Raw genomic sequence first — 26,351 nt, 5'->3', positions numbered from 1 at the left:
GGCATACAAGTAAACATTTAATTTTGCATTCATATAAAAGCTTAACTATACATTATTTACTCAAATGGACACTGATTAAAATGTTAGAAATGGATGCTATCACCATGGCACATAATTAGGTTTACACAACCTTTAAGATCAGTGAAAACCACTCCAGGAGGCATTTGAGATCACAGCTACAATGTGAAAGGATTTTCGCCCTGGGATTTTATTCTACCATTGCCAAGTCTTTCAGCCCGGTGCTTTTGTTCTTCTTAGCCTTGTACCCGGGGCGTAAAAACTCAATCTTCCTTTTCTTGGCTTCAATCTTGTTTTTGTGCTTCTTCAGTTTCTTCTTAGCAGCAACAGCCGGGTTGGCGACAGCCTGCACAAGAGAGGGAACATTTGTTTAATTATATAATACATGTGTTGTATGTTCCCTTTTTTTGCTACCGTTGTATACAAACAATCCTAATGCAAATTGGAAGGTTTCCCTAGCTGAAGGTTCTATCAAGTACTTCCTGCTTCAGTAATTTAATGGGACTTCATATGTATATACACACAGACACGTTTAAAGATCAGCGGTGGTGAACTCACCTGCATAGCTTTGTGGCGTTTACGGATGGCTCTCCTCTGGGTGGCCTGTTTCTGAACTGTGGCAAAGGCCAAAGAGAAGCTCTCCAGTCCCACCAGTTTCTTCAGGAGCTCAATGATTTCCTGGGAGAGCTTCTTCAGTGTTGGATCTGTGAAGGATCAACCACATCAAGTCACTGTGGAAGTGATATTATTACACTCCCCCCAGTGTACAGGTATATAAAACACATGGTCCAAGTCCACTCCTTTGCAATAGGTTGGAGTGCTCAGATTCTGAATCCAGTGACGATGGATTAGAAGTCATAGACAGAATGTGATGCAGCAGCCTCTGTATTTCTGGTGTGTAAATGAGCATATATTGTACACTGTGTATGACATCATATAAATCCAAGACTGTAACAGCATTCTGCATGTAGAAGAAAGAGATGCTGATGTTTGAATTCTTTTTTATGTTGCTATTTGTTTTCTTTATGTAAAAGTCCATAATCAATACTCTGCATGGCAGACAAATACAGAATATAGAGAAAAAAACAACTCTGATCTTTGTATTTTCTATCATAGATATTTCATCTTCAATGTATAATACCGTGCTCGGCGTAGGTACTGTCCAGCTCTCTGTACAGGGGTCCGATAATTGTAGTCAAGTAAGGGCTCAGCTTCTCTCTGCCAAGATCCACTGCCATAGCACCGAGGAACTTGAAAACACAAGTTCTCTGCAGGAAGAAAAACACAAAATACATAATCTCATCCCACTCTGACCTACGGCTACTAGTAAGAGTCTTCACAGTATGCAAAAACGATTTATCTATAAAATCTAAATTTAACGAATTACTAGAAAGAGGTGGAAGTAGACATATAGTGCAGGGCTTCGGAAAAGTGAGGTTAGGAGCCTGGCACACTCAGACTCACTTCCCAGAAGGGGCGGTTGATTTCCTGCTCACCTTTAAGTGAATCTTGGGTGTGTCTGCGGCCTCTCTCTTGGCCAGCACTGACAGCTTCTTCATCACCCAGAGCAGCGAGGGAGGCCGCTCCTCCTCCTGGGCCACGCCCTTGCTCTGCCCTGCTGGCTCGCTGCCCTCCTCCTCCTCCCCCTCGCCCTCAGACTCCTCTTTCTCCCCACTCTCGACACTCTCCAGTGCAGAGTCTGGAGCAAGCAGGTAGATCACCTTGGCCACAAACAGCAGATTCTTTATGACCTAGCAAAAGGAAATAGTCAAATCAAAAATCACATCCTCAGAAAATAATTCATAAATTAAAATGTAAACAGTGATATCAATTATACCCAGTGGCGTGTGGTGACTATTAATGAGGCATGCACTCAGGATGGTCAAGTCAACCCTTTCAAACATTTATAAATGGACAAGGTACCACTTGATGTAGGTGATGCCTCACAAAAAGCACTACATTGAATAGGTTTGTGCTTGGTTTATTTCAATAGGTTGTGTTTTCTAGTGCCTTGGCGAATTGAAACCAATGACTTAGTAATCAATAGAAAAATGTGGATCTGAACTAATCTTTACTATAAGCGATCTGCTTGATCCATATAACCTCACATACAGGGCAAATAAAACATGCGTTAATGAGCATCAATTTACGGAGAAGGTCAAAACGAAGAAAACATTTCACACTATCAGTAATTTACTTACTTCAGTGATTACTGAAATCAGCATGTGCATTCAAAAGTCTTACTTCCTTTTAAGTGGCATCTGTAGGTTTATTTATTTAATTGTTTTAGTGATGGTGCCTGGAATGCAGAGGGTAGGTTTTCCAGAACAGGAGTAATGTTTGCCCTTAATGTGATTCATTGAGGAACATGACGTATCTGTTCGGCCTTTAGATACTGATACTTGAACAAGTCAAACCAAATAATCCTAATTATTTACTTCTAAATGTTTTAATAAGCCACATCCAGGTTCCTGATTTATTAGAAATGCTTCTCATTGACAGTTTCCTTGGTAAAGACTTGTATAGAGAGTGAGTGTTGTGCTGGCATTTCTGAAGTTTATTAATACTAGGCCATTAAAACAAAGCCCTGCCTGTTAGGGCCCCTACCTGCTCTCCCAGTGACTGGTCCAAGAACTTCGACTGCAGCTGATGACAGAATGACAGCACCAGCTCTCTCATCTGTGAGGGGAAAACGAACATGGTGGTCATGCTACCTGGATACTATCCAAAGAAATGCAATTAAGAGGAGGTCTAATATTTCCAGCATGGGTTATTTAACCATTGGTGTAGGATTTTAATATAACCCAAGACCCTACAGAGCGAGTACCTGATGAGCCGCAGAAGACAACCATACTTCACTGTGGTTTCATTATGCATTCTGTACGTACAGGGGGGAAAGCAGCACGAGCCGAGGGTCGTGGGTTTAATCCCAGGTGGGGGATAGTTTTTAGTTTAACTCTAAACAAGTGTTCCCATCGCTTCTTTGCAATCTGCTTGTTGGCCGCTACCTTTTTGTCCAGGTTATCAAGTAAAAACATGGTGGCTATGGGGTCACATGTGACTGTCTTCGAGTCGGGGTCTTGGCTGCTCCTCCATTTGCTCAGCACCTCCTCCTGCTTGTGGGCAGCAAACAGCAGGCCGAAAATCTGTGACGCGGTCAGCCACACCCAGGAGTGAGGATACCACAGGTGGGAATGGATGTGGCCTGCAAAAAACAATGCACACACAAAATGTGAAGACCTATATGGATTTGACTTCAGGTGTGATATTTGTGTCAACACAGGCTGAATTTCTGAATAATATGTTGTACTGCAATGCATGCGAATGTGCAGATTCATTCAAGGCTTGGTCTTTCAGAGGGTAACTTACTCCAGATTTTGCTGAGGGTGGCTGCAGGCTTGGAGAGCTGAAGGAAGTTGCATTCTTTGATCAGTTTTGTAACCAGCGTCAAAAAGCTGAACAGCAGCCTGTCAGCAGCTTTCTCGTCCGCTTCTTCTTCAATCTAAGACAAATGGCAAACGCATCTGTTAGTCTCTATCTACTGAACCCTCAAGCTTGTGAACCTAAAGGTCAATCTAATTTAAAAGCAGGCTGAGAGAAGGACTGTCTTGTCCAGTGATCTACCTAATGCTGAAAGACTGAAGATGTGTAACAAACACAACATTTCCCTCCAAACTGCATGTCATGGTCCTCATTCACTATACAGTTTGAAATGTTCCTTGTGTAAACTGTCACCTAGGATAAGGGCGTCTGCTAAAAATGTATTCAGACTTTATAAGTAGAGTCCCACAAAAAAAAAAGAAAAAGAAAACCACCTGCTAGGTATGTACAGAACAAAACTTACTTTTTTTTTTTTTTTTTTTTACTTTTTGTTTCAACTTCAATTAAGCAAGACTTACCAAAAATACTTCTTAATTTGAAAAAATATTCACTGAGAATATTTTGTTTAGGTAGTAATGAAGAACATTTATTATTTAATAACTAACTGAACTTTTCCATAAATAAGCATTATTCAGGAAACTCAAAAAATACATATAAACAGTTTCTCGACGTTGGTTGCTGATATAACTTACATCTTCAAAGTTGGAGGGGTTGATCTGACTTTCAATCACCAGCAGCACAGTTTCCAGCCGCCTGCCAAACTGCACCCCTTCCACCTCCACAAAGAGACCGCAGGCCTGTGCTCCCAGCCGCCGGTGAGACATCTGCAATGCAGCATGGAATACCGTTATGGATTTGCTACACAGGCGTCAGGTGCATGAATACAGGATTTCCTAACTCTCACAGTGGCACACTGCAGTTAAATGGCCATGTAGGCTTGTACCTTAGAGTCGGTGAGCCAGGCGTTCACCAACGCAAACATGCTATCCTGATGTTCCAAGTTCAGTTTCCTGAGCAGAGATTTGATCGCGAGGGCTGCCATCTTCTTGCACTTTGACGAGTCGTCGTTCACCATCATCAGAGCGAGAGGAACAAAGAACAGGCTGCAGTGCTGATGCAGTAAAGCCTAATAAAGAAACATAAGAACATAAATTGTGATAAGGATGACCTTTCAGATGTTATGCATAAAAAAGTTTCAGTTGTTTGAGTTGATGAAAGTATACAATTCTAATTTCACGCCTTTATACCTGTGAATTTTGGAAGGCAATGACATTTAGACAAAAAGTGCAATAACTGAAAATGGGAGGGTTTTTCTAATTAATGTTTCTATGTTAACTGTTTTACCTGAGGAAATGTCTGAAAGATGTAGGCCATCATTTCAAGAGCGGACTCTCTTCCAGTTTCATATTCGTAACTGTAAGCGAGAAGACATTTTGTAAACAGAAGCGTAGGTCAGGATACATACAGTTCTGATGGCAGGAGGTTGCAGACATTTGATAAACTGCACATTTAGTTTTACACAACTTAATTGAAGCTGGGTTTGGCTAGATATCCTAGTAAGAGCTACTATACCAGTCTGTCCACAGTCCAGGGTATTCATTGTTAACCGGTTATACAGGAAAGAGAGAAAGACTTTCTAAATTGTAGGAGTTGGCTTCGTCTCAGAGGAATTCTTGCAAATGCCATGTTTTTCTCTTCACTTCTGTTGTACTTGTTTGAATGGGGAAAAAAACTGTTAAAATAAAAGAGGCTGCACACAAGGTGTACCTTAGTTGTGAAACTATGAAATCCAGGTGATATCTCAGCTTCTTCCCCAAGGGATAATCCAGAATGTATTTGAGGTAAATCTGTATTTCAAAAACAAGAGGAAAATGTAATTGGCAGATTTTAGCAAATTAAATAGAATTATTCCCCCCCATATATATTTACACTGTCTAGTCATAAATGTATCCTCTACCCAAGAAATGAAATGAAATACAATTATAAACCAAAAAATGAAAAACGTCCACAAACCTGTCGACACTGAACTCTGATCTGATCGTTCTGACCGGTTATGGAAAACTTGGCCACTTTTTTCATCACATCTTCTATTTCTGGAACAATCAGCTTCCTGTATAAAATAGCCTAGAAGACAACACTTTATTATATTAGTTGTTTAAGAGGTTAACATAATCTTTTGTTTCACAAATCACCACCATCTTAACTTTGACCACTCCTTGTTTAAAAACTAAATTAACTTGTTGCTACTGTATATTTTTGCAATGTCATGGTTTTCAAGAAGGAAACTACAAAGACTAAGAGCAACCCATTTGACCCGGTTACCTTCAGCAGGCCAAATGCAGTAGCTTGTCTAGAGTGGTCGTAGATATCTTCCTCAGCGTATCCCAGCAACACTTGCAGCTGTTTGTCTGAGATTCTGTGTTTCTTCATACTCTTCACTAGGATGGTGATGGACTGAAAGAAAGAAAATGTGCCCTTGAATGCATGAATAAATAACATTAACATTAAGTTGGGTGAAAAAGCAGGAAGAAACTATCACTGCTGGTATAATATAGTATAGTTGGAATGTTATGGGCCACATTTAATTAAGATTATCTTTGTATCTGACTGCATTCACCTAAAAAAAAAAACAAAAAAAACAGTGCTTCTATCACATAACTTACCTTGAAGCAGTTGACCACCAGATGAAAGTTTTCCCCTCTGGCTGCACCGGCCTTGGCGTAATCCTTCAGCAGGACAAAGAGTTGCTTTGTCAGCTGCTCAGCATGCTTCTCGATGGCAGGAAGGGGGAACTTCAGGATCCAGGTGAAAGACTGCAAGGCTTCTGTGATCACCTGCCACAAACCAGGATATTTCAAGGTTACATTGGATTTTTTCAGTGACTTATGCCTACTGCCATCAATGTAACGTATCAAGGGTGGCTTGCTGAAGACTACCTGTTCTAAAAGCCTCTTCTTATTGTATCTTTAGTCTTAACCCTTTAAAATGAACAAGTGTGATATTGAACATTTCCAAGGTTGTAGCATGAATAAATAGGGAGGACATTTAACTGGAAGGATAAGGTGAGGAATATACTGCAGCTGAAAAGCTCTCCCAGTACTCAACCAACACGTGAGCTGACAGTGCGTGCTTCAAGATTGAGGACTGAATAGCCTTCCGTTGCAGGGGAGAACCGCTAAAGCTGAAGAGCACCTTCACATGCATGGAGTTGAGACAGTCCATGAGGAGCTGCACAAAGGGATCCAGCATCTCCAGCACGTCTCTCTCGGAAGAATTCACTTTGGATCTCTTCAGACTCATGTGAAGGAGCTGGCGAAAAATAAGAGCATGATAAGAGACCCACGGCAATTTGCATTTAAACGCAGACACTGAAATATCAAATTCAGTGTCAGCGTTTGCAAACAAATAAAACAGTTTGCATCACAAAAATACAGTATGAATTTTTCAACCAACAGGCCTACTGATGGGGTCCTTCTCTTTTTAAGTAGATGAATAATGATCTTTCCATAACTTCAGATACACAAAACCCATGTCTGCCATGCCAAAGATGTGTAGTTTTATTTCACATACTAAATAGAACAACTAAACCCTGTAGCTCTGTGTATTTTTCAACGTCTCGGGCAGCGAGGAAACCAGGAATTCTAAAGTCAGAATTCTGTGTTTAAGGTAACATGTTGATTTTGATACGCCGGTTCAAGGTTTTTATTTTCTCTGCAAACAATCATCAATTGGTTTCATGATTCCAGTGACAGATGACCTACCCTGAGTCCAGTGTTCACTAGGATGTGCATGTTTGTCTTGCTGCTGACCGGCACCTTCAGTCCTCCTCTCTTGGGGGTGGGGGGGAGGAGGAGGCAGCTTGGGGGGGGCAGCCTGGGGTCTGGAGGAGGCTTCAATTCCAGCTTTTCCCTGCAAGATTCACCAGCCCCAGAAAAAGATGAAAACTCTCATCAGCCTTTACTGACGAGCACCTTCTCAAAAATCCTTAGAAAGTGTGTGTGTTAGTTCTATTGTACCTTGTTTTACATACACTCTTGTTTCTCAAAGCCACTTCTGGGGCATAGCTATCTGATAACACTGCAATTAGGACAATGACAAAAAACACAAAACTGCTTGTGTGACAGTATATACACTCACCTAAAGGATAATTAGGAACACCATACTAATACTGTGTTTGACCCCCTTTCGCCTTCAGAACTGCCTTAATTCTACGTGGCATTGATTCAACAAGGTGCTGAAAGCATTCTTTAGAAATGTTGGCCCATATTGATAGGATAGCATCTTGCAGTTGATGGAGATTTGTGGGATGCACATCCAGGGCACGAAGCTCCCGTTCCACCACATCCCAAAGATGCTCTATTGGGTTGAGATCTGGTGACTGTGGGGGCCAGTTTAGTACAGTGAACTCATTGTCATGTTCAAGAAACCAATTTGAAATGATTCGACCTTTGTGACATGGTGCATTATCCTGCTGGAAGTAGCCATCAGAGGATGGGTACATGGTGGTCATAAAGGGATGGACATGGTCAGAAACAATGCTCAGGTAGGCCGTGGCATTTAAACGATAAGGCAATAAGGGGCCTAAAGTGTGCCAAGAAAACATCCCCCACACCATTACACCACCACCACCAGCCTGCACAGTGGTAACAAGGCATGATGGATCCAAGTTCTCATTCTGTTTACGCCAAATTCTGACTCTACCATCTGAAGGTCTCAACAGAAATCGAGACTCATCAGACCAGGCAACATTTTTCCAGTCTTCAACTGTCCAATTTTGGTGAGCAAATTGTAGCCTCTTTTTCCTATTTGTAGTGGAGATGAGTGGTACCCGGTGGGGTCTTCTGCTGTTGTAGCCCATCCGCCTCAAGGTTGTACGTGTTGTGGCTTCACAAATGCTTTGCTGCATACCTCGGTTGTAACGAGTGGTTATTTCTGTCAAAGTTGCTCTTCTATCAGCTTGAATCAGTCGGCCCATTCTCCTCTGACCTCTAGCATCAACAAGGCATTTTCGCCCACAGGACTGCCGCATACTGGATGTTTTTCCCTTTTCACACCATTCTTTGTAAACCCTAGAAATGGTTGTGTGTGAAAATCCCAGTAACTGAGCAGATTGTGAAATACTCAGACCGCCCCGTCTGGCACCAACAACCATGCCACGCTCAAAATTGCTTAAATCACCTTTCTTTCCCATTCAGACATTCAGTTTGGAGTTCATGAGATTGTCTTGACCAGGACCACACCCCTAAATGCATTGAAGCAACTGCCATGTGATTAGTTGGTTAGATAATTGCATTAATGAGAAATTGAACAGGTGTTCCTAATAATCCTTTAGGTGAGTGTATTTGTTTGGTAACTGTAAGTTTGCACTGTATTATGTAAATTGGAATTTGTAATGTTGTATGCCTTGAAATGCACTGTATTCTTGCACTTTGTACTGCGCTTATATTTTGAAAGTCACCCTGGATAAGGGCGTCTTCCAAGAAATAAATAATAATAATAATAATAATAATAATAATAATAAAAAGTTGCCCTGAGTAATGGTGTCCACTAAGCAGTTCTGTTCTTGGTCTTTGTCTTGGGATGAGTGTCTCGCAGAAGGGTGCCTTACTTGTTTTTCTCGGTCAGCAGTGGCAGGCTCTCGCTGACCAGGCCGTGGCTCAGGAGCAGAGTAGCCTGGGCCGTCAGGGCCGGGTTGAGCAGCAGCCCGGCAACCACTCGCCGCAACACCTCGTTGACCTTGCGCGAGATCTTCAGACTGTTGGTGTTTTCCAGGACCTGCAGGCAGGGACACAGAACAAGACTTTGGAGGTGCAACTACATACATCTTACATTCTTCACTGAGTTACAATGGCCTTGTTTTCATTCTGGTAAGTAAGTCATCATGATGGTAGAAGTAGGGACTTATTTAAGGTAGTCATGGCTGATTGCACTTTTAAATTGTCTGATACAGTAGATTAGACCATGATGAATTTCTTGATTGTGTTTTTAGGGGTCTAACCCGAAAGCAATAAAAATAAGTGCTTGTGTTAAAATAAGTGCTCCCTCACCATCTCTATAATAACGCCAGTAGTCTGACCTACCTCTTTCAAGGGCAGAATGAGCTGTGTAACCTGATCCTTCCCAGAAAACTGAGCCAGTATTTCATAGGAATCGAAGCTCTTGCTCCTGCGCGCCTCCATCACCTTGGAGACGATACCTTTCACTTCCTTCTCCTCAGCCACACTGCCAAACAGCTCGCTGTGGAAGATCTGAGGGGCCACAAGAGTCAAAACAGTGAGTCAATCTAAATCGATGATTCTCTCAGTTAATGCCTATTCCCATCCAGCCATTTTTGTGCTACATAATATCGATGACAAATAACGATCAGGACAAAAAACGGACAGACTGAAGATTTATTTCCCTCTTCCTTGACATATCCTACCTCAACAAACCACTGTCACTTTCAGAAGCGGTAAAATACAGGAAATGATTAAGGTGGGCCCTAGAACAGTGTCAGAGATTTACACAGATGTTAAATAAATTCAGTAAGGCCTTATTTTGACTGAGAATCTGACCTGTACAAGGGTGTCCATACAGGGGTCCAGATCCCCACTCTTTAGGGAGCCACTGAGGGTCTTCAGCAGCTGATACACTGTGAAGGTGAGGACGTGAACCTGCAATCAACACAACACCGGATTAACCTATGACCTGGAAGTGCAAGGTCATACGTTGACAGCGAGCTCCATCACCACCAATCATTTGACTGTGAGATGAATGTGCGTTACCTGATAGCCCTTGACTAAGACAGTATGCATCTCCTTCAAGAGGTAGTGCAGGTAGTGAACACCCAGGGCGTCCATGATTTTGATCAGGGTGTTGCGGGCGATGTCTCGAATCTCCTGGAAGCGGTTTCTCAGCAGCACGCACACTTTCAGCAGGACACTGGGAAAGCAGAGGGACACAGTTAGGAAATAAACAACATACAGGTTGCCTAGATGATTCCACTAGTGCGACTCACACACATAACCGACCTGGGTAAATTCGCCTCCATCACTTCCTTTGGCAGGGACTGCATCAGTTTGACCATGGCGAATGCTATGGGGACTCTAACCACCTCTTCCTCCTTTACCTCCTTGGATTTTGCCATTTTGTGCTCCTCATCTCGCTGCACCTGGAAGGAAACAAGCAGTCACCCATCAATACAGGCAATCACAAAAACATTATAGCCATTAGGGTTGTGGGTCTGAGGACTGTGGGACTGACCCTTGCAGTGAGACACTTCTGCAGTTTTGGCAGGACGCTGATGGTGACTGTGTTGTGAATGGACTGTATCAGGGTCTCCAGTTCTTCTTTGGTCCTGGGAAGACCTGTGCAGCCCTTTTTTGGAGTCTCCACCAAAGCTCCCTCTACAGGAGGTACGATCTCCTCAGTAGGAGTGTCAGTTTTCTCCACCCTGTCAGCCACTGTTTCCATTGGCTCCTCCGCATCACTGTCTCCAGACTCCATCGCTTCGTCCTCCACCTCAGGGTCAATGTCTACGACACCTGCGCATAGGAGGAAAGGGATGTTTTTTAAAGCCAGCTTCAGCATTTCCCTTCATTCAATATGCAATTATTTTGAATGAGGACATACAAATATAATCAGGTGGCAGAATGGTAGAACCCTGCCAGATTTTATAAATACCCCTGTCCTGGCTGGCAAAAGGTAACCAGCATATTAGAAACTGAAAAATGATTTTTGAATTTGGTCCATAGTTGTGATAACCTGAAGGAAATACATACTCTGGCTCCAGAGTTCTCCTGAGAGTACACATATGTGACTGCTCTTTATCAATTAATAGAATAAAATAAAAAATACAAACATACCCCCCATTCCAACAGAGCTACACACCATTTGGTAAATCATTACGTTTCACAGCTTTGACTTACTTTCAGTGTTTTGTGCAGCCTCAAGTTCCTTCCCTAGTGTTTCATAGTCAAAGTGGAAAGCTTCCAACACTGTCACCAACAGACTAGGAGGAAAAGTAATATTAGTCTTTCCATAATCAAGTTAAACACAAATGGGCTATTCTTTATGGTGTTGCCTGAGAAGAAAAATCACAATGATAAGGATAATATTCCCTGAGGGGTAATCAATTAAAAACAATTAAAAAAAACAGCTTTACCCTTGGGTTACTTAAATCTATTGTCACTTCCTCATCCAACTCATCCAATAACTATCTATTACAGCTGTGGATATAACCTGCCTGGCTATGAAAAATCTTTAACTTACCTGACAGCCAGTTTCTGCTGGGTCTGCCCTGTCTGTAGCACGTGCACAAAGTGCTTCAGGTGGTACATGTATTTTGACCAAGTGAGGCGCTTACAGATAGCTCCCACCACCTCCACGGATGCAGATGTCATATTCTCATACTGTTTAAAAAAAAAATTAACAAAAATAAACCATGTTTGTCCTTGTACATTACAGAAGGATAAATTAATTAAATAAATACAGATGAATTCCCAAAAATATGTGCTTGGTTGGATGCTTGCATATGTAACAAACGGGTTTTCAAACCTGTCCTGGAATACCCCCTGCCTTGCTGTTTTTTTATTCTGAGTTCTTAATTGCTTAATTGAATCTTTAATCGAACTAACAATGCAATATGGTACACACACAGACACACACATTCTCTGCCAAAATCAAAAGATATACATTACCTTTAACATTTTCTCATCAAACAGAGCAGTCATTGCATAAGGCATGATGTAGTTCTGAAGAGATTTCGATGACATCACTACAGTTCCTTCTGTGAGCTGCTTAGCAAACTTCCTGAGGGCACGGGCTCTTCTGTGGATCTAAAAAAATCACAGAAACAAAGATCAGTGACTGCACCGCACCGCATTTCATTTCAATTTGGGTCTATTTCCAATTTGAACTAAAACAGAGTATTCTTACAAACACAATTCCAAGAACATGAATCAAGAAAAGCCTTTAATTAGAGAATAAATGTCTGCAGGCTTTAGTCAACTTACCTGGATGTGCTTCATGTGCTCAAAGAAGTCTGATTCAGGGTCGTTGTAATCAGTCAGCTGCACCAGGTCCTTGAATTCCCAGTTGGTGGGAAACGTACGGATCAAGCACGACAGCACTGTTGTGTACTCCTGCTGAACGCTCTGAGGAGAGAACAATGGAAAACCCTTGAGTAAGAGGACTGAAGACCAGCCATCATAGCACACAACTAACAAAGGGAAAAACATACTGAAAGCCTCTTGCATTTAATTTGGCGTTACCTCAGTCTTGCTCCTTAGGCCTTTCCTCACAGCCTCCAGGAGTATCCGATGGATGATTTCTCGATACTCCTCTTCAGTGTGGTCCACAGTAGCAAGCTGGGTAGCGATGGCCATCAGACACAAGGTGGCACTGTCACTCAGGGACATATCACCTAACTGAGAGAGGAGTGTTAAAAAGAAAGAAAGAATGAAATAAAAACGTTTAAATGAATGCAGCAAGAAAAATGCTCTCGCCTTGAGCTCAGTCAAGGAAGCAGGAAATGACAAGTCATTTCAGCTTGTTACTGTTGGACAAGATTAGCTCCAGACCAAACCCAATTGTGATGCTACAGCAGGTACAACATGACTGGCCTCACCTCAATGGAGTGAAAGCAGTTCTGCATGATGGTAAAAAGGTAATTCATATCCAGAGCCTTCATCTCCTTGATGTGTTTGGTGATGGCCTGGAAGGCTGACAGACGCACATCATAGTGAATCTCATCCAGGTGTCTCTGGTCATAAGAGTTCAGCTAGTTGGGAAAGAAATTAGCTTGTTGAGGGACGTGTATGCTGACAATCATATTTTCAATCATCAAAAGGTTGTACTACTCACAATGACTGAAATAATAAAGAGAGTTACCTTGACTGTGATATCAGTAATGTATTTCAGTCCGCTTTCCAAATCCGATAATGTCTGTAAATACAAATAAGTGAAAGATTTGACTCCATGATACTCAGGATGCCAAGAGTTCCCCCAAATCGAGTGCCAGACGCCATTTCAAAACCTCTTTAAATAATAATGGGTGTTGAAGGAAAAAAAAACTGATCAATCCAGTTATTATATACATTTAATTATATACATTTCTGACTCATTTCCTTCTGGAATGCAGTTATTTCCTCATTATTTGGGCTTTCAGTAAAGCAAATGAATAGTATCGTAAGAAACTAGTGGTATAACATGTCATAACAAGTCTTATGCAAAGAAAAAGTGGGGCTGATGGATATTGAGTTGTACCTGGAACACTCTGCAGAGAGTCTGGCGCGACTGCTTGTTCTGAAGGACAGAGAATAGCCTGGCTATTGGCTTGAGGAACGTGGCTGGATTGGCACACTGCCTCAGTAAATTCTGAGTCGTCTCCAGGATATCCACCTCAGTTTCCTATCAGAGAAAAGAAAGATGTCAACACAAGAGTGAAGAACAACGATACGTCATGTTTTGAGGATGCAATGAGTTTGACTTTTGAAATGACTCTAACCATATCAAATAAATACCTGTGCAATGTTCGGTTTGTGGAGGTATGGAAGAAGGAGGCTAATAAGCATCGAACTCTGTTCCTTGTCACTCACAAACTTGCTGATCCTAATAAATGAAAAATAAAATGTCAGAAAAAGCTGCAGGAATTCTAATTAAAGTATTCCAAAACCTGTCCTGAATATTCTTGAATTCCTTTTGTTAAGGTGTAGTCTGCTCACTTAAGTTTCCCCTGTTTTTACTGTATGATTTTCACAAAGACCAAATATGTGGGAAGATGGCTCTTAACTATCTGAATTATTTTTCAAAACAAGTCAGGCTTCTATGGGTTTAATTCTGAGTGAAGAAAAGGGATAAAATTAAGATATATATAAAACTCCAAGGCTTGTGCATAACTATTTGGAGAATTTAATTTAGCATTTAACTGCTCATGTGATGAACAGCAAACTCCCACCAGTGCAAAGCAGACAATTGTGCAACATTTGAATGTTGCTAATCATTATTGAAAGTTAAGACATTGGAATTTAAAATGGTGTTACAAGTTGAGAGACAAGCAGTAAGATAACCTTGTTTAAATGAATCAGACCAATACATATCTCTGTAATATATTCTGCCACAAACGGTATGCTCTCAAACAGCCATGAACACTTTTAAGGCAATTTTGTTTATTTAAAAGCTGCCTGAAAGTGAAGTGTGCATACTTTGACAGGATGTTGAGCTCCTTGCTGACTTGCACTCTGAATTTCTTCTTCTTCATCCTCTCGGCGTTGCCCACCACGCCGCTGAGATACTCCAGCACTGCGGGGATGTGGGGCAGGAGTAGCCTGGAGCCCATGGTCAGGCACTCTACACAGAGGGCAGACAAACACAATGTACTGCAGGGAACACTGGTCTGATTCTAGAAACATTCTCCTTCTAGAAGGATCTCTGCTCTCTACTCCAGGTCTGCGTGTTTTTGGGGTCTACCTTCAGGAATGTCGCTTCCCTCCTCAGGCTCCGGCACCACACAGTCGTCGACAGTGAGAGGGGTCTCACGCTCTGTAGTCTCAAAGTCCGGGGTAGTGACCAGGCTCTCAGCGATGTCCATGACGAGGGCCACGGTAGACTGTGAGACATTCTTGGCTGTAAGCAGGGCGAACACACTGAGGAGGATGTTACACTCTGGGTGTCCTGGTTTCTGTTTGGCCAGCAGAGGGAAATACCTGGAGTGAGAAAGAACATGGTGCATTAGTGGCATAAACTGCCCATTCACAACACTTGGCTCTCGGGTTGTGTGTAACATTGCAGCTTTATTAGGTTTATAAGCCCTTGCAATATTTCAATGAAAGACTTTGCTTTGTCAGTGACTATCTGACGAAAACACCAAGACTATATACTGCAGCTTCCGTCACAAATCATTTAAGGTTTGCAAAAGTTTTCCGTAAGAACCTTATTCACTTACATTTTGGGACAGGTGTATGTTGCATGACCATTATGGTACCTGTCTTATACAATCTCACCTGGCATTCTTACTCCAGACATGGATGAGTTTCATCAGGGGGGTGGGAGCATAAGGCCCCTCAGTGGGAAGACGACTGATCTAAAAATAAATAAGAAAACAAATGTGCCTGTGTTTTATTTCTCCACAGTAAAAGAGACAAAGCGAAGGCATAAAGCATATCTTTATACGACAGGTGAACAGCACTGTAACTTGATAATGTGAATTACTTAAAATTCATTAATTCATTTGAAAGCAATGGCTTAGGATTAAACATCTGAGAGGTCAGAGGTCAGGCCATTCTTTATTACCTGTGGCCAAATGACTGCTTGGAACACGGCATCAATCTCCTCAGCTGTGAAACTGTACGACTCAAAACCATCAAAGAATTCTTGGATTCGAAGTATCCCCAGACGCCTTAAGTTTTTAAGAGGACTGATGCTCCCTGGATGTATCTATAAAATAAATATTTTTTTAAATAAAAAAAAAATGGGAAAAATGTAAAGAAGATGAATATTGAAACATACAGGAATGGATTCAAGAATAATTGCAGCTTTGACATCGGTTATTTTCCATCGACATTTTGGTTGTAAATTCTTAACATGAAGTAGGAGAAACAGAACTTCCAAATGAAACAAGTTATATGTTGTAGGTATAATCTGTTTTTGCTTTTAATTTAAAAGGTTCACAATGTCCTGAATACCAAGAGTACACGAGCAACACTGCAACACTTCTGATATCATTCGCATTCACATTGCATTGCTCATGTCTGTACAAGGAGAACACTGTTATCTTGCTTTCTCCTTGTACATCTTGTTTGTTTTAAACATCAAAGCAGAGAGTAATTAGCAAAACTGTAGCAACTGTCATGACAGATTGAGACTGGGCACCATATTCAGTGCACTCTTCCAATAGAGTGAGGAAACACAACTGCAGGAGTGCATTGTTCCCATCACAACATGTCAGTTCCTTCTACCAGCTGAGAGGCGTGCGCTTCCAGGGAAACAATCTGCCTACCTTTTCTCTTTGCTCCAGGATGACAGACACAGAACCCGTGACACACAGGAGCATCTGCAGGATCTTTGGCAGATACTGGTGGATCAGATGGCCCAGCTTTTTAATGACGACCTCGATGCTGTTGAGCAGGCCATGCTGTCGGCCCAGTGGGAGAACTCCTGTCAGATCGGTTTCCTCCATGGCCTGTTGTACAGCAGCGAAACAACTGCCTGCATGCGAAAGAACCTGGATTCAGAGCTCACGAGAATCTCACACACATATCAATGACAAAAGCAGATTGAAAGACACCTGCAGCAAATCTAAATAAATGAGGAAGGAGGAATGCTATTGGACCTTGACTGTACTGGGTTATGGGCTCCAGAAGAAGGTCAATGAACATCCCAATCTCCTCTGGGAGGGATCCTGCCAGGAAGCGCAGGACTATAGAGGTACGGGTCATTGATGCAGCCCTCCCCTGGGACTTGCTGCCAGTCTTACTCCTCATGCGGCCATACAGGATCCTGCAAGACAAGGTCCAAGGGCACGAGAATGTTTTCCTCAGTAAGAGAAACATTAAAAAAATAGAGCACACAGACTGGCTTTCTGTGTAGATTACCGACCTAAAACCAAACCACTCAAAGATTGCACACATTCATGGTAACCTATGGCAATGCCACCAAACGACTATCACACCACTCAAAGAGTCGAAGAGCTTCAAGAAGCCACTGGTGGAACCACATGCTGTGGATTCCCCAGGCAACATCTCAGGAGGTTACGCAGGCTGAAGTAGGCCGCAGGTGTGTTGCGACTGCCAGAGGAGGTCTTATCTTACCTCATTAGGACTGGAATGAGCCGTGGTCTGTGGGGAGCCTCCACTATAGTGCTCTCTTCAGAAATGTTAAAATGAACAATCTCCTCTTTGAAGTGTTTATCATCCAGTAGTCTCTGGAGGTTCTCTCTATAAAAAGGAAATCAAATTAATTACATATATACATTGACTGAAATACTTAATGAAATAAAACCTTTATCTAGGATACCCAGTATGGCCCAATGTAAATATGAAGCAGTGTCAACCATTATTAATCTTCATTAATGGCATTTCAATCACAATGATACAAATGAAGAAAAGGTTTATAAAAAAAAAAAAAAAAAAAAAGATTTTCTTTCTCTCTGGGATCTATTTCTTCACCATCTAGAAAATCCTGTTTAATTCATATAGTACAATAAAGTTGGGCAGCTAATGCCTAAAGAACTGGAAGCAGGCAGGAGCAAGCTGGGTTCAACAATGTCAAATTGAGAACGGTAACCTGAGGACACTGGTGGGTTTCAATAACAGAGCCACAAAGACCACAATTCAGAAGGAAAAACAGTCCAGCAGTGTTCTCTACTGTTAATCTCTTTAAAGTCACCAAGCTCCTCAAGGCCCTCGAAAAAAGATGTACATGTTGTACACCATTAAACAGCACAGTGGTTACCATACTATTATTAATATGATGATGTACAGGGCTATAGGTGATTTATCCACTATAATACAAGTGTCTTGAGGACTAAGGAGCCATGGCCTTATACTCCAGCAAGGACAAAGTACAAACAAAGGCCTTTGAAACAATCAGTCTTACTTGTAGGGCAGAAGGTGAGGGTCCTTGTAAGTCAGAATGCACTCCAAAGCTATTTTCTGGATGTCCTGGTCTTGGTGGGAAAGCAGCTTCATAAAGAAGAACAAGACAAGAAGAGCCAAATCAGAAACAGATTGCAAATCAAATGCAAAGTTGCCACATAATGTCCCATCAGAATAAACAACCCTGAAATATTAAGGGTATATGAAGACAACAAAGAGGAGGGTACATAATACATAAATACATAAGCCTAAAACAATGCTTATTGACATGTCTCTATATCTGTAGTAGGCGGAAGTCAGAATACCTGTGTGTAAAGCTCCTGCAGTTTCGGTTCCAGGTAGAGTGATCGTGGATTGGTGAATTTAGAAAACACCTTCAAGTGAGCTATCAGCTGTCTGCGAAATGAAACCGGATTTTTAGGTACGTTTTATTACTAATAATTTAACAGACAGGTAAGGAAGGGTTATAGAACATCCTAGATCATCATAAAATAATAATTTTGTTGGATTAAAAAAAAAAAATCATACACTACAATTTAGCTAATAAAAGCTATGGTCCTTAAAAACTATCAACAGCAAACTTGGTTAGCCAAAGTAAACCAAGGCGATGATAATAGACAAGTCCTCTTTTGAAATAATTTTGTTTTGCAGAATTTAACGTTAGTGGATCAGAAAACGGTTCGTACTTAGCGGCTGCCCTTCTCGGCGTCCTCTTCCTAGGCTGTTTTAAGGTTTCCACGGGCTCGTCTTCGTCCTCCTCCTCTTTCATTTCTACATCCTCTGCTATCTCTTCTATGTTCTTCAGTGGCTCTGGAGTAGCAATGATTTTCTTCCTTAGATCTTCTTTTGGTGCCACAAAGAGATCGGCTGGGTAGTACTCATTACTGCCCATCAAGGAGGATTAAAAAAAAAAAAAAAAAAAAAAAGGAAACATGTTTTAGTGTTCTTTAATACAATTAAAGATATAACTGTCCCGTGGCAAATCAACAAAGGCTACTGCTTCAGAAGATACAAAATTGAAAGATTGAGTGAGTGAGTGGGTGAGGGAAGTGTTTAACTTACTCGATGAACCTGAGCAACAGAGGGGACAGTTCCCGGGAGCGGGGCTCCACTCTGTCTGGGAACTGGGCCATAGCCTTCCACAGCAGAAACCTGAAGTTGGTGAAGTCTGTCCTGTCCTTTACTTCTGTGGCACCTTTGAGCTGCTGGAGGAACAGAACCCCCACGTCGCCAAATGCCACCTTGTCTTGATCGAGGCTAGAGTCCTGCTCATCCTCCAGCTCACTGCGGAGCTCTTTCTCTGATGCAGGAAAATATCAGCAGCTCATTAGAAATCGTTTTTGAGTTGAAGAAGTTTTAGACAAGACCAAGGCTAGGATTTTGGCAGATTAAGGGTTAAGTATAGAATTCTGTTGAAGGTTAGGGAAAAGGCTATGATTAGGGCTTGGGTTAGTATTAAGTAGACAGCAAGGTACACAGTTAGGGTTAAGTTTAGGATTAGGACTTTAAATGCAAAGCAAAGTAGGCTGAAGCACTAAAATAAAAAGCAGGGCTCTCTCAAAGGTTTATTATGTTAACACAATAAGGCTCAAAGCTTTAGATATCTCAAAAAAACTGAAAGTCATGTTAACAACTCTGAACTGTCATAGAAGAACTCACCTGCTAAAAGTGCCACTTTATCCAAATGCTCAAAAAAGACTGTCCAGAAATCTTTATTGTCCATGTCCTTGGCAAAGGAACTGAAAAGTAATGACAATTACATGAAGAAGGACATGTTACCAAAAAAAGCATGATGAAGCAAACATGAAGAACAAGCAATAGTCTAACAATGTATAAAGACAAAAAGCCAAGTCAACTGTTTCTGCTTTATGGCTCTTTAGCTCAGTGTCTCTCACAGCTCTTATACTTACACTATGAGCTCTATGACAGGGTCCCAGAGAGGACTGAAGTTGATATACAGCATTCCTATTAGGTAGCGCAAAGGAACCTGTAAATTAAAAAGACGGTTCCTTTAGTAAGATGAAGACCTGGAGGAAAAAAAAGTTTTGTGGACTTCCACAGGGAAGAATATCTGTTTAAAAAAACAAAAAAACAGGGTATAGACAAACCTCTTGGAAGGCCCCTCCTGGCAGGGTGACCTGCACAAGATCATGTCTTAGCTTTCGCAGGTGAAGCAGCTTTTCTCTGTAGTCGTGGACAGTGGCGGGGACCAGCTCTGCTTGCAGGGATATCACAAACACGCTCTGCACTTCCAGACGTTCGTCATCCTGGGAATTACAGCACTAGTCATATCACACTCAAGAGAAAACAAATCCCATGTTTGGCATAGTAAAATTCACAACAGCATTCTTCAAATCCAGTGATAAATTAATAACAGAGAGTCACAGGATTTTAAAAGGAAACCTACCTGTGGTCGTTGCAGAAGCGGGACTTCAAAGTGAGTAAAGATTCTCAAAGTGAGTAATCGAACCTGAGAGGAAACAAGATAAATCAATTAAGAAATGCTTTGAACATTATGCTACATAACTCATTTACTTCTGTGCAGGAGGGTCTGTCTTTTAAATACACATAAATAAACAAATCCTTAATGTGTTTGCAGTTAAACTGTACCTTGGATATATTGGACGAGAGGTTATGTTGAAGGGTGTCATACAATTCAAGCATTGCTTTATGGGAAAGGTGGTCAGTACAGCCGTTCAGAGCCAGTCTGGTGTAGTACAGGTCACCCAGCAGAAGAGCAGACAGGTCTGAAGGGAAGTTTCTGGAACAACACAAATAATGTTATCTCAACTTTCAGCATATTCAATAAAGTGCATTTAACAGTAAACAATGCATTTAGCATGAGGATTGAAACCAGATAAATAAAAAAGTCCATTGTGAAACAACATTCAAATTCAATTCTGTTAGAAATCAGTCAGACCCATAAAAAATACTGTCAATAATTAAACAAATTAAGTATATAAAATATATAGGAAATGCACATACTTCAATATATTCCTCACACGTTCAGCTGGTATCAAGGATAGTATTTCAGCCGACTCCTTGAAGCTCAACAGTGTGCTTACGGCTTGCAGTGCTACAAAAAGACCTCCTGATAAACACAATGTCATAACAGTTATAAAATGATTTCAGATTATTAAGATATTAAAATAGCCTAAATTGTCCAATCTACAGTTTAAGCATTGAGAATCACAATCAATAAAATGGTTTGTTTTGTCATAATTCCTTCAAATCTCTAAACACAACGCCCTGCAGGCTAGAATAACCTGCCCGAACCTGCAGATATTTGCAGACAGGAGATCACTTAGATCTTAATTAACACCAAAGTGACAATAGCATCCATTAATGCATTGGTCTCAAAGTTCACATCATGAAAATAATTTAGCGAGGTTAGAAAGTTCAACTGTCCTGTTAATCAGAAAATGGGAAAGAGGAGAGCAGAAGTAGAGAGAGAGACAAAGAGGAGATAAGCACCTTAACATTTACATTAAAATTAGTTTTTTCTTTTCCTCAAGTCTGCCCAAATTAATGAAACATTTACCTTTTTCCAAACTTTTGCTCTCAACATCTTTGAACAAGTGCTCAATTAATGACGAAAGGATTGGTATCACTTTTCCTGGTTCCAGTGGCCTAAAACGCGGTCATAAAAACAGATTATGTATAAAATGAAATACAAAAGCAATGGCAACATATATGCCATTTTCAGACCAAAGTTATAAGCAAACAGTTTAGGTTTCAGGAATTACAAATCTTTACCTGATATGAGGCAAAACTACAAGAGCCGCCCATGGGTGAGAGAGATCAGCAAAGGGTTCCTCCTGCGGTATACCGACTAAAGACAGAATGTATTTTGGCACAGAAAATTTCTCTTCTCTTCTCTCACTTGGCTGGGTGGCCTGTTTATTGCCACCGAACCTAGAAGCAAAACATGTACAACCATTATAACCTCAATCTTGGGGGAAACAAAAGCCAGGAGTGTTTCGTAGGCCTAGCCCTTGAAGTAGACTATGCAGACAAATCCTGAGACTTACACCAAGGACTGTCCAGTGAAAATCAGAGGGTACTTCTCAAAAGCCATTGATCCATCAGTGGGGGGTGCAGCTTTCACCAGAATTAGCTTTGTGAGCAGCTCCAGGGCCAGCTGGCGCACAATCGAGTCCCCCATCCCAAACAGGTGCTCCAAATACTGAAGCAGGCTGGGCAGGAACAGCTGGCAAAAAGAGAAGTGTGTTAGTTTGGTCCAATTCATGCCTTTCAAGCAAAGGAAGTCTACAGTTAAAGATGCAAGCAGACCTGTCTTTCTGGACACCTTTCACATTCCTTACCTGCTCAAACTGCTTCATGCCGAACAGCGCTTCTGAAAAGGGCAAAATCAACTGGTGGCTCATTCCGCTCCTGAACACCTGCATTGAATAGAGGAATAACGATCGATGTAAACCTGGAGAGATAGATTTGGACATTTAGATAAATTGACTGAATTGTTGGGCATATGTACCTTTTTAACAGTTTCCTCGATCAGACTGCTAGGCAAGGCCATGTTCTCCGCCAGCACGAGAGAGGAGGTCACTTTGAGTAGCGTCTGACTGCAGGACTCTGACAAGTGTGGGGCCTGGACTAACTGTATCAAAGTCTGAAACATTCACAGCAAAATGTAACATTAATACTATTTTTGGCAGTAGTAGTAAATTCTGCAATGATACTACTCACTGTGCAGACTAGCTAAATAAAACTATGAAAACTACTTAAAACAATTAAGGACAGTATAATATAATTCACAAATACAATACTATACATACAACATTACATGGTCTCATTACACTAGACCATTAATAAGGACCCACACCCAACTGCTGACTGAATTTAAAAACCAAAACTCGTGCTAGAGTGACCTAAATTGGACAGCTGCAATAGAAACCCTACCTATTTTACAGCTAAAGATCGAAATTCAATTGAAAGGATAGAAAAAGAAGTAGGATTTCTGTCCTATATGTAGTACAGTCATAAAAAACAAATACATAAAATAACATCTACAGTTCATCTTTCCAGGCAATTTACCTCACAAACCGATTCGGGCTTGGTCACCTTTGACCCCCGGCCATGCTCCACTAAAATAAGATAAATCTGTAAAAGCCTCTGCATCTGCTTGGACGCTTCACTGCTCTGATTGGTTAGCTCCTTCGACACCTCCAAGACTGAATCCTGCAGATGAGAAAAAGTGACTTACAGACTTGAGTGGTTACAGTGCACAGAACTACGTCAAAAAAAAGTAAAAAAAGTAAAAAAAGAAGAAGACATGATTAATGAGTTAGTGTTCAGAATTTGTACACAAACCTGTAGACAGTTCCACAGCACTATCATGTGCTCTGTGTGGATGTGCGATGCTGCTGTTCTGGCCATGTGACCAATCGCCTCCTCTATTGCCGCCCAGCACAGAGTCAAGTCTCTCTCGGTCACAGGGCCCATTTTTCTCAGGGCCACTGGATAGGCCTTTGGTGAGAAAAGAATAAGACAAATATCAGAATGTTATTATTAATATTTTACATTTTGGTTTTCCTTAAAAAAAAATATATATATATATATATATATATATATATATATGAATACCTAAAGATAAACATTTCTGGATGTTTTTTTGTTTTTACATTTTTGACACAAATATGATAAAAATGTGTCATGAACAGCTTCAGCTTTAATTTTATATCGCAGGACAGATTGTGTGGCCGCCAGAGAGGTTGCGTGAGACCAGCTGTGTTTGTTGTTGTAAACAACTCTCTGGTTTTTTGTCTGTCTGTACTGTATGTATCTAAGGAGCAGAACTTACCTTGCTGGCACAGGAGTGGAACATATTCCTGACTCCTTTGCACATCTCAAACAGCAACTGTCCCATCCCCTCTGCCTTCTCTGGGTGCTCATCCAGGTCAAGGAACATCAGGTTAAAGAGGTTGTCCAGATCTGACACCTGAAGACAAAGACAAGAGGACATCAGCACCATGCGGTCAATTGTCTCAGTGGAAAGTGCTTTTTTACAAGAAAATACAAACAACAATCTCTCTTTATTATGAAAATCTCCACTGAATAGACTATGCTTGTACATCATGAGATAAACCAACAAGACATTAATTTCCATGTAGAGTTAGATCTAAATCCTAATGACATGAGCATAACATTTGAATGTCATTAACTAATATGAATTTGGATGTATTCTTTGTGAACAACTTCAGTCTCAACAGATAATTAAACTAAGCATTATAAAATGTGGGTCACAATAGAAAAGAATAAGGAGTTTGAAAACCTGCACTTTAAAAACTAAACAAATAGTTTGTTTTCTTCTAATAAAAAATGACAAATAATTATACAACAATACAATTATACAAATATTACCTTTCTCATCAAGAAAGCAAAACTTTCAGCTGCAAAATTACGGATATGGTCTTTTTTGTGGGCCAATAACTTGCTGTACATACTGCAAGACAGAAAAAAGGTTTATGTAATATGTTAGGGTTTTCTTTATGAAAAATAAATTATCCTTTATAATTACTTCACCTGAAAGGTTTGAAGATACATTTCCTTAAACAATTATTTATTGCCTATTTGATTTGAACTAACTAGGAAAGACAAAAAAATAAAATACATTTAGATAATTAGATCCCAAAATAGTCCAGTTAATTACTTTTTGGCAAGTTCCTTCCTTGATAATCTCCCTTTACTTTATTTCATGTTTATTAAACACAAAAATGTATAACACAATAACTCAGCTGTGGTAGGAATCCATGTACAATGTATAATGTTCTTAAATACTTTTTTTTTCTTTTTCTCATTCTTGTTGGCTCACCCATATATCTCAGACATATCTTTCACCATAAGCCTCCACAGATACTTGTAGAGGTACGAGAGGCAGGTGAAGGCCCATTCCAGCAGCTCTGTGTTTTGAGTTTCCAACACAGAGGTGACAATGAGAAAGAAATCTGGGAAATGAGGATAAAAATCTGCTTGGAGGTCTCTGGCCAGCAGGACCACCAGACTAAAAGACAAACAGAGAACAGAAGTTCCATGAGCACAGTTAGAGACCTAGACCATCATACAGAAGTGGTTACAAAATATCAACATTGGGACATGTATTATTTTCACAGTGCTTTAAAATCTCTCATACATTTTTCTCACAGAATCCATGCAGAATCCATAAAAATCAATGCTAATAGGGGGTTTAAAGTGATACAAAGGGGCTTCACAAAATAACACTAAAATAAAAAGCAGGTTTTGCACATACTCCAATAGGGGCTGATAGGCCAAGCTGTCTTTGACTTTCAGGTGAGTCTTCAAGCTCTCCACAATGGAGCTCTGATGAAACACCAGCAGGTTGAACGACTGGCATTTTTTGATAACTTCATGGAAAAATGACACTGTAAAACAAAAAGTCCACACATTAGCAGTCAAACAAGACAGTCACAGTCTCCATAATAAGAAAAACATTCATGCATTCTTCAGCCAACATGAATGAAGCTGCTTTAAAACTACTTTTCTTAAGAAGAGGGCAACAATAGATGTGATCATTACGTTTTTCACTTACTAAAATGTTGCGTTAAATTCAGGTCCCTCCATTTGGTCAGTCCTTCGTAAAAATATGTTTCAACATCCTAATGGGAGAAAACGATGCATATAATTTAACTGATTAACTGAAGTAAATATTTGTTTTAAGGCAAAAAGTTAACTTTTAAATATTAATGCTAGAAAAAAATAAAGCAGTATGCATTTGTAGGCAATAAAGAAACTTGGTGTATGAGTTGAACCAGAGGATTAAAGGGCCCAAAACACCAATATAAAAATATCAAAAGAGTACGTTAAACCACGCTTACCTCCGAATAGCTGCCGGTCCTGTCAATGCGATGGATGACATCTATGTTTACATTTGATAGACGTTCAGAAAACGTCAGAAACTGCAATTTTAAAACAACAATACAATATTAAAAAGGAGAGAAGATTTAAGGCAACTACTGCAGTCTGTTCAGTTTAATATCAGTTTACGACAACAACCGGTGTCGCACATAACTCCCTTGTAACATATATATTTTAAGTTCATTTCAAACATCTCTTTCAATTGTGTTATAAAATACATGCTTACAAATAATTTGATTTTATTCCTCAAATCGGACTTGAAATCACGATGCCTGCCTTGTAAAACAAAATAACGGAAGATCGGTTAAACTCACCCTGAAAGTGTTTTCCGACTTGTGATGTGACGATTTGGTCTTCATTTTGTAGCTAAATAATTAATTCTATCTGAAAATACACAATATCCAAAATTAACACAACATGTAGTTTTGTTTTAGAATGAATGCTTGTTTACACACACATGCCGCTACGTAGGGGCGCAGCCATGTT

At 40.6% G+C, this 26,351-nt stretch overlaps 1 protein-coding gene across 1 annotated transcript; it reads right to left on the bottom strand.

Moving 5' to 3' along the window:
* On the bottom strand, positions 1-26,351 carry utp20 (UTP20 small subunit processome component). Its single transcript, XM_066705465.1, has 62 exons — positions 26,180-26,351; positions 25,826-25,906; positions 25,540-25,606; positions 25,240-25,372; positions 24,805-24,993; positions 24,354-24,435; positions 23,794-23,931; positions 23,304-23,459; positions 23,028-23,171; positions 22,468-22,602; positions 22,298-22,375; positions 22,004-22,182; positions 21,729-21,887; positions 21,514-21,602; positions 20,958-21,063; positions 20,583-20,733; positions 20,380-20,442; positions 20,081-20,239; positions 19,883-19,959; positions 19,632-19,711; positions 19,035-19,272; positions 18,659-18,856; positions 18,278-18,368; positions 17,974-18,059; positions 17,187-17,312; positions 16,709-16,875; positions 16,376-16,584; positions 15,670-15,813; positions 15,381-15,460; positions 14,848-15,083; positions 14,583-14,727; positions 13,902-13,989; positions 13,645-13,788; positions 13,270-13,323; positions 13,007-13,159; positions 12,651-12,806; positions 12,393-12,533; positions 12,078-12,215; positions 11,650-11,789; positions 11,307-11,389; positions 10,642-10,922; positions 10,410-10,549; positions 10,164-10,320; positions 9,954-10,052; positions 9,480-9,647; positions 9,008-9,174; positions 7,161-7,308; positions 6,592-6,708; positions 6,063-6,233; positions 5,722-5,853; positions 5,413-5,523; positions 5,167-5,246; positions 4,744-4,813; positions 4,343-4,525; positions 4,092-4,223; positions 3,388-3,520; positions 3,027-3,223; positions 2,626-2,697; positions 1,515-1,769; positions 1,160-1,286; positions 577-722; positions 1-364 (listed from the first exon to the last, which is right to left on the bottom strand). The coding sequence occupies exons 1-62, from the start codon at positions 26,222-26,224 to the stop codon at positions 209-211; spliced, it is 8,370 nt and encodes a 2,789-aa protein (XP_066561562.1). The 5' UTR covers positions 26,225-26,351; the 3' UTR covers positions 1-208.

The sequence above is a fragment of the Amia ocellicauda genome, chromosome 5 (genome assembly GCF_036373705.1).
Source record: "Amia ocellicauda isolate fAmiCal2 chromosome 5, fAmiCal2.hap1, whole genome shotgun sequence".
NCBI lineage: Eukaryota > Metazoa > Chordata > Actinopteri > Amiiformes > Amiidae > Amia > Amia ocellicauda.
Note: the sequence above shows the minus strand (reverse complement) of the source record. Positions and strands in the feature narration are given on the sequence as shown.

What these genes read in the sequence shown, in the direction of transcription:
- utp20 (XM_066705465.1), bottom strand. Translation starts at nt 26,224, where the DNA reads ATGAAGACCAAATCGTCACATCACAAGTCGGAAAACACTTTCAGG. An exon ending in GTAGTTTTGCCTCATATCAG is followed by an intron (nt 21,603 to 21,728) that starts GTAAAGATTTGT and finishes ACCGCGTTTTAG; the next exon opens with GCCACTGGAACCAGGAAAAG. An exon ending in CAGTACCTACGCCGAGCACG is followed by an intron (nt 723 to 1,159) that starts GTATTATACATT and finishes GATCCTTCACAG; the next exon opens with ATCCAACACTGAAGAAGCTC.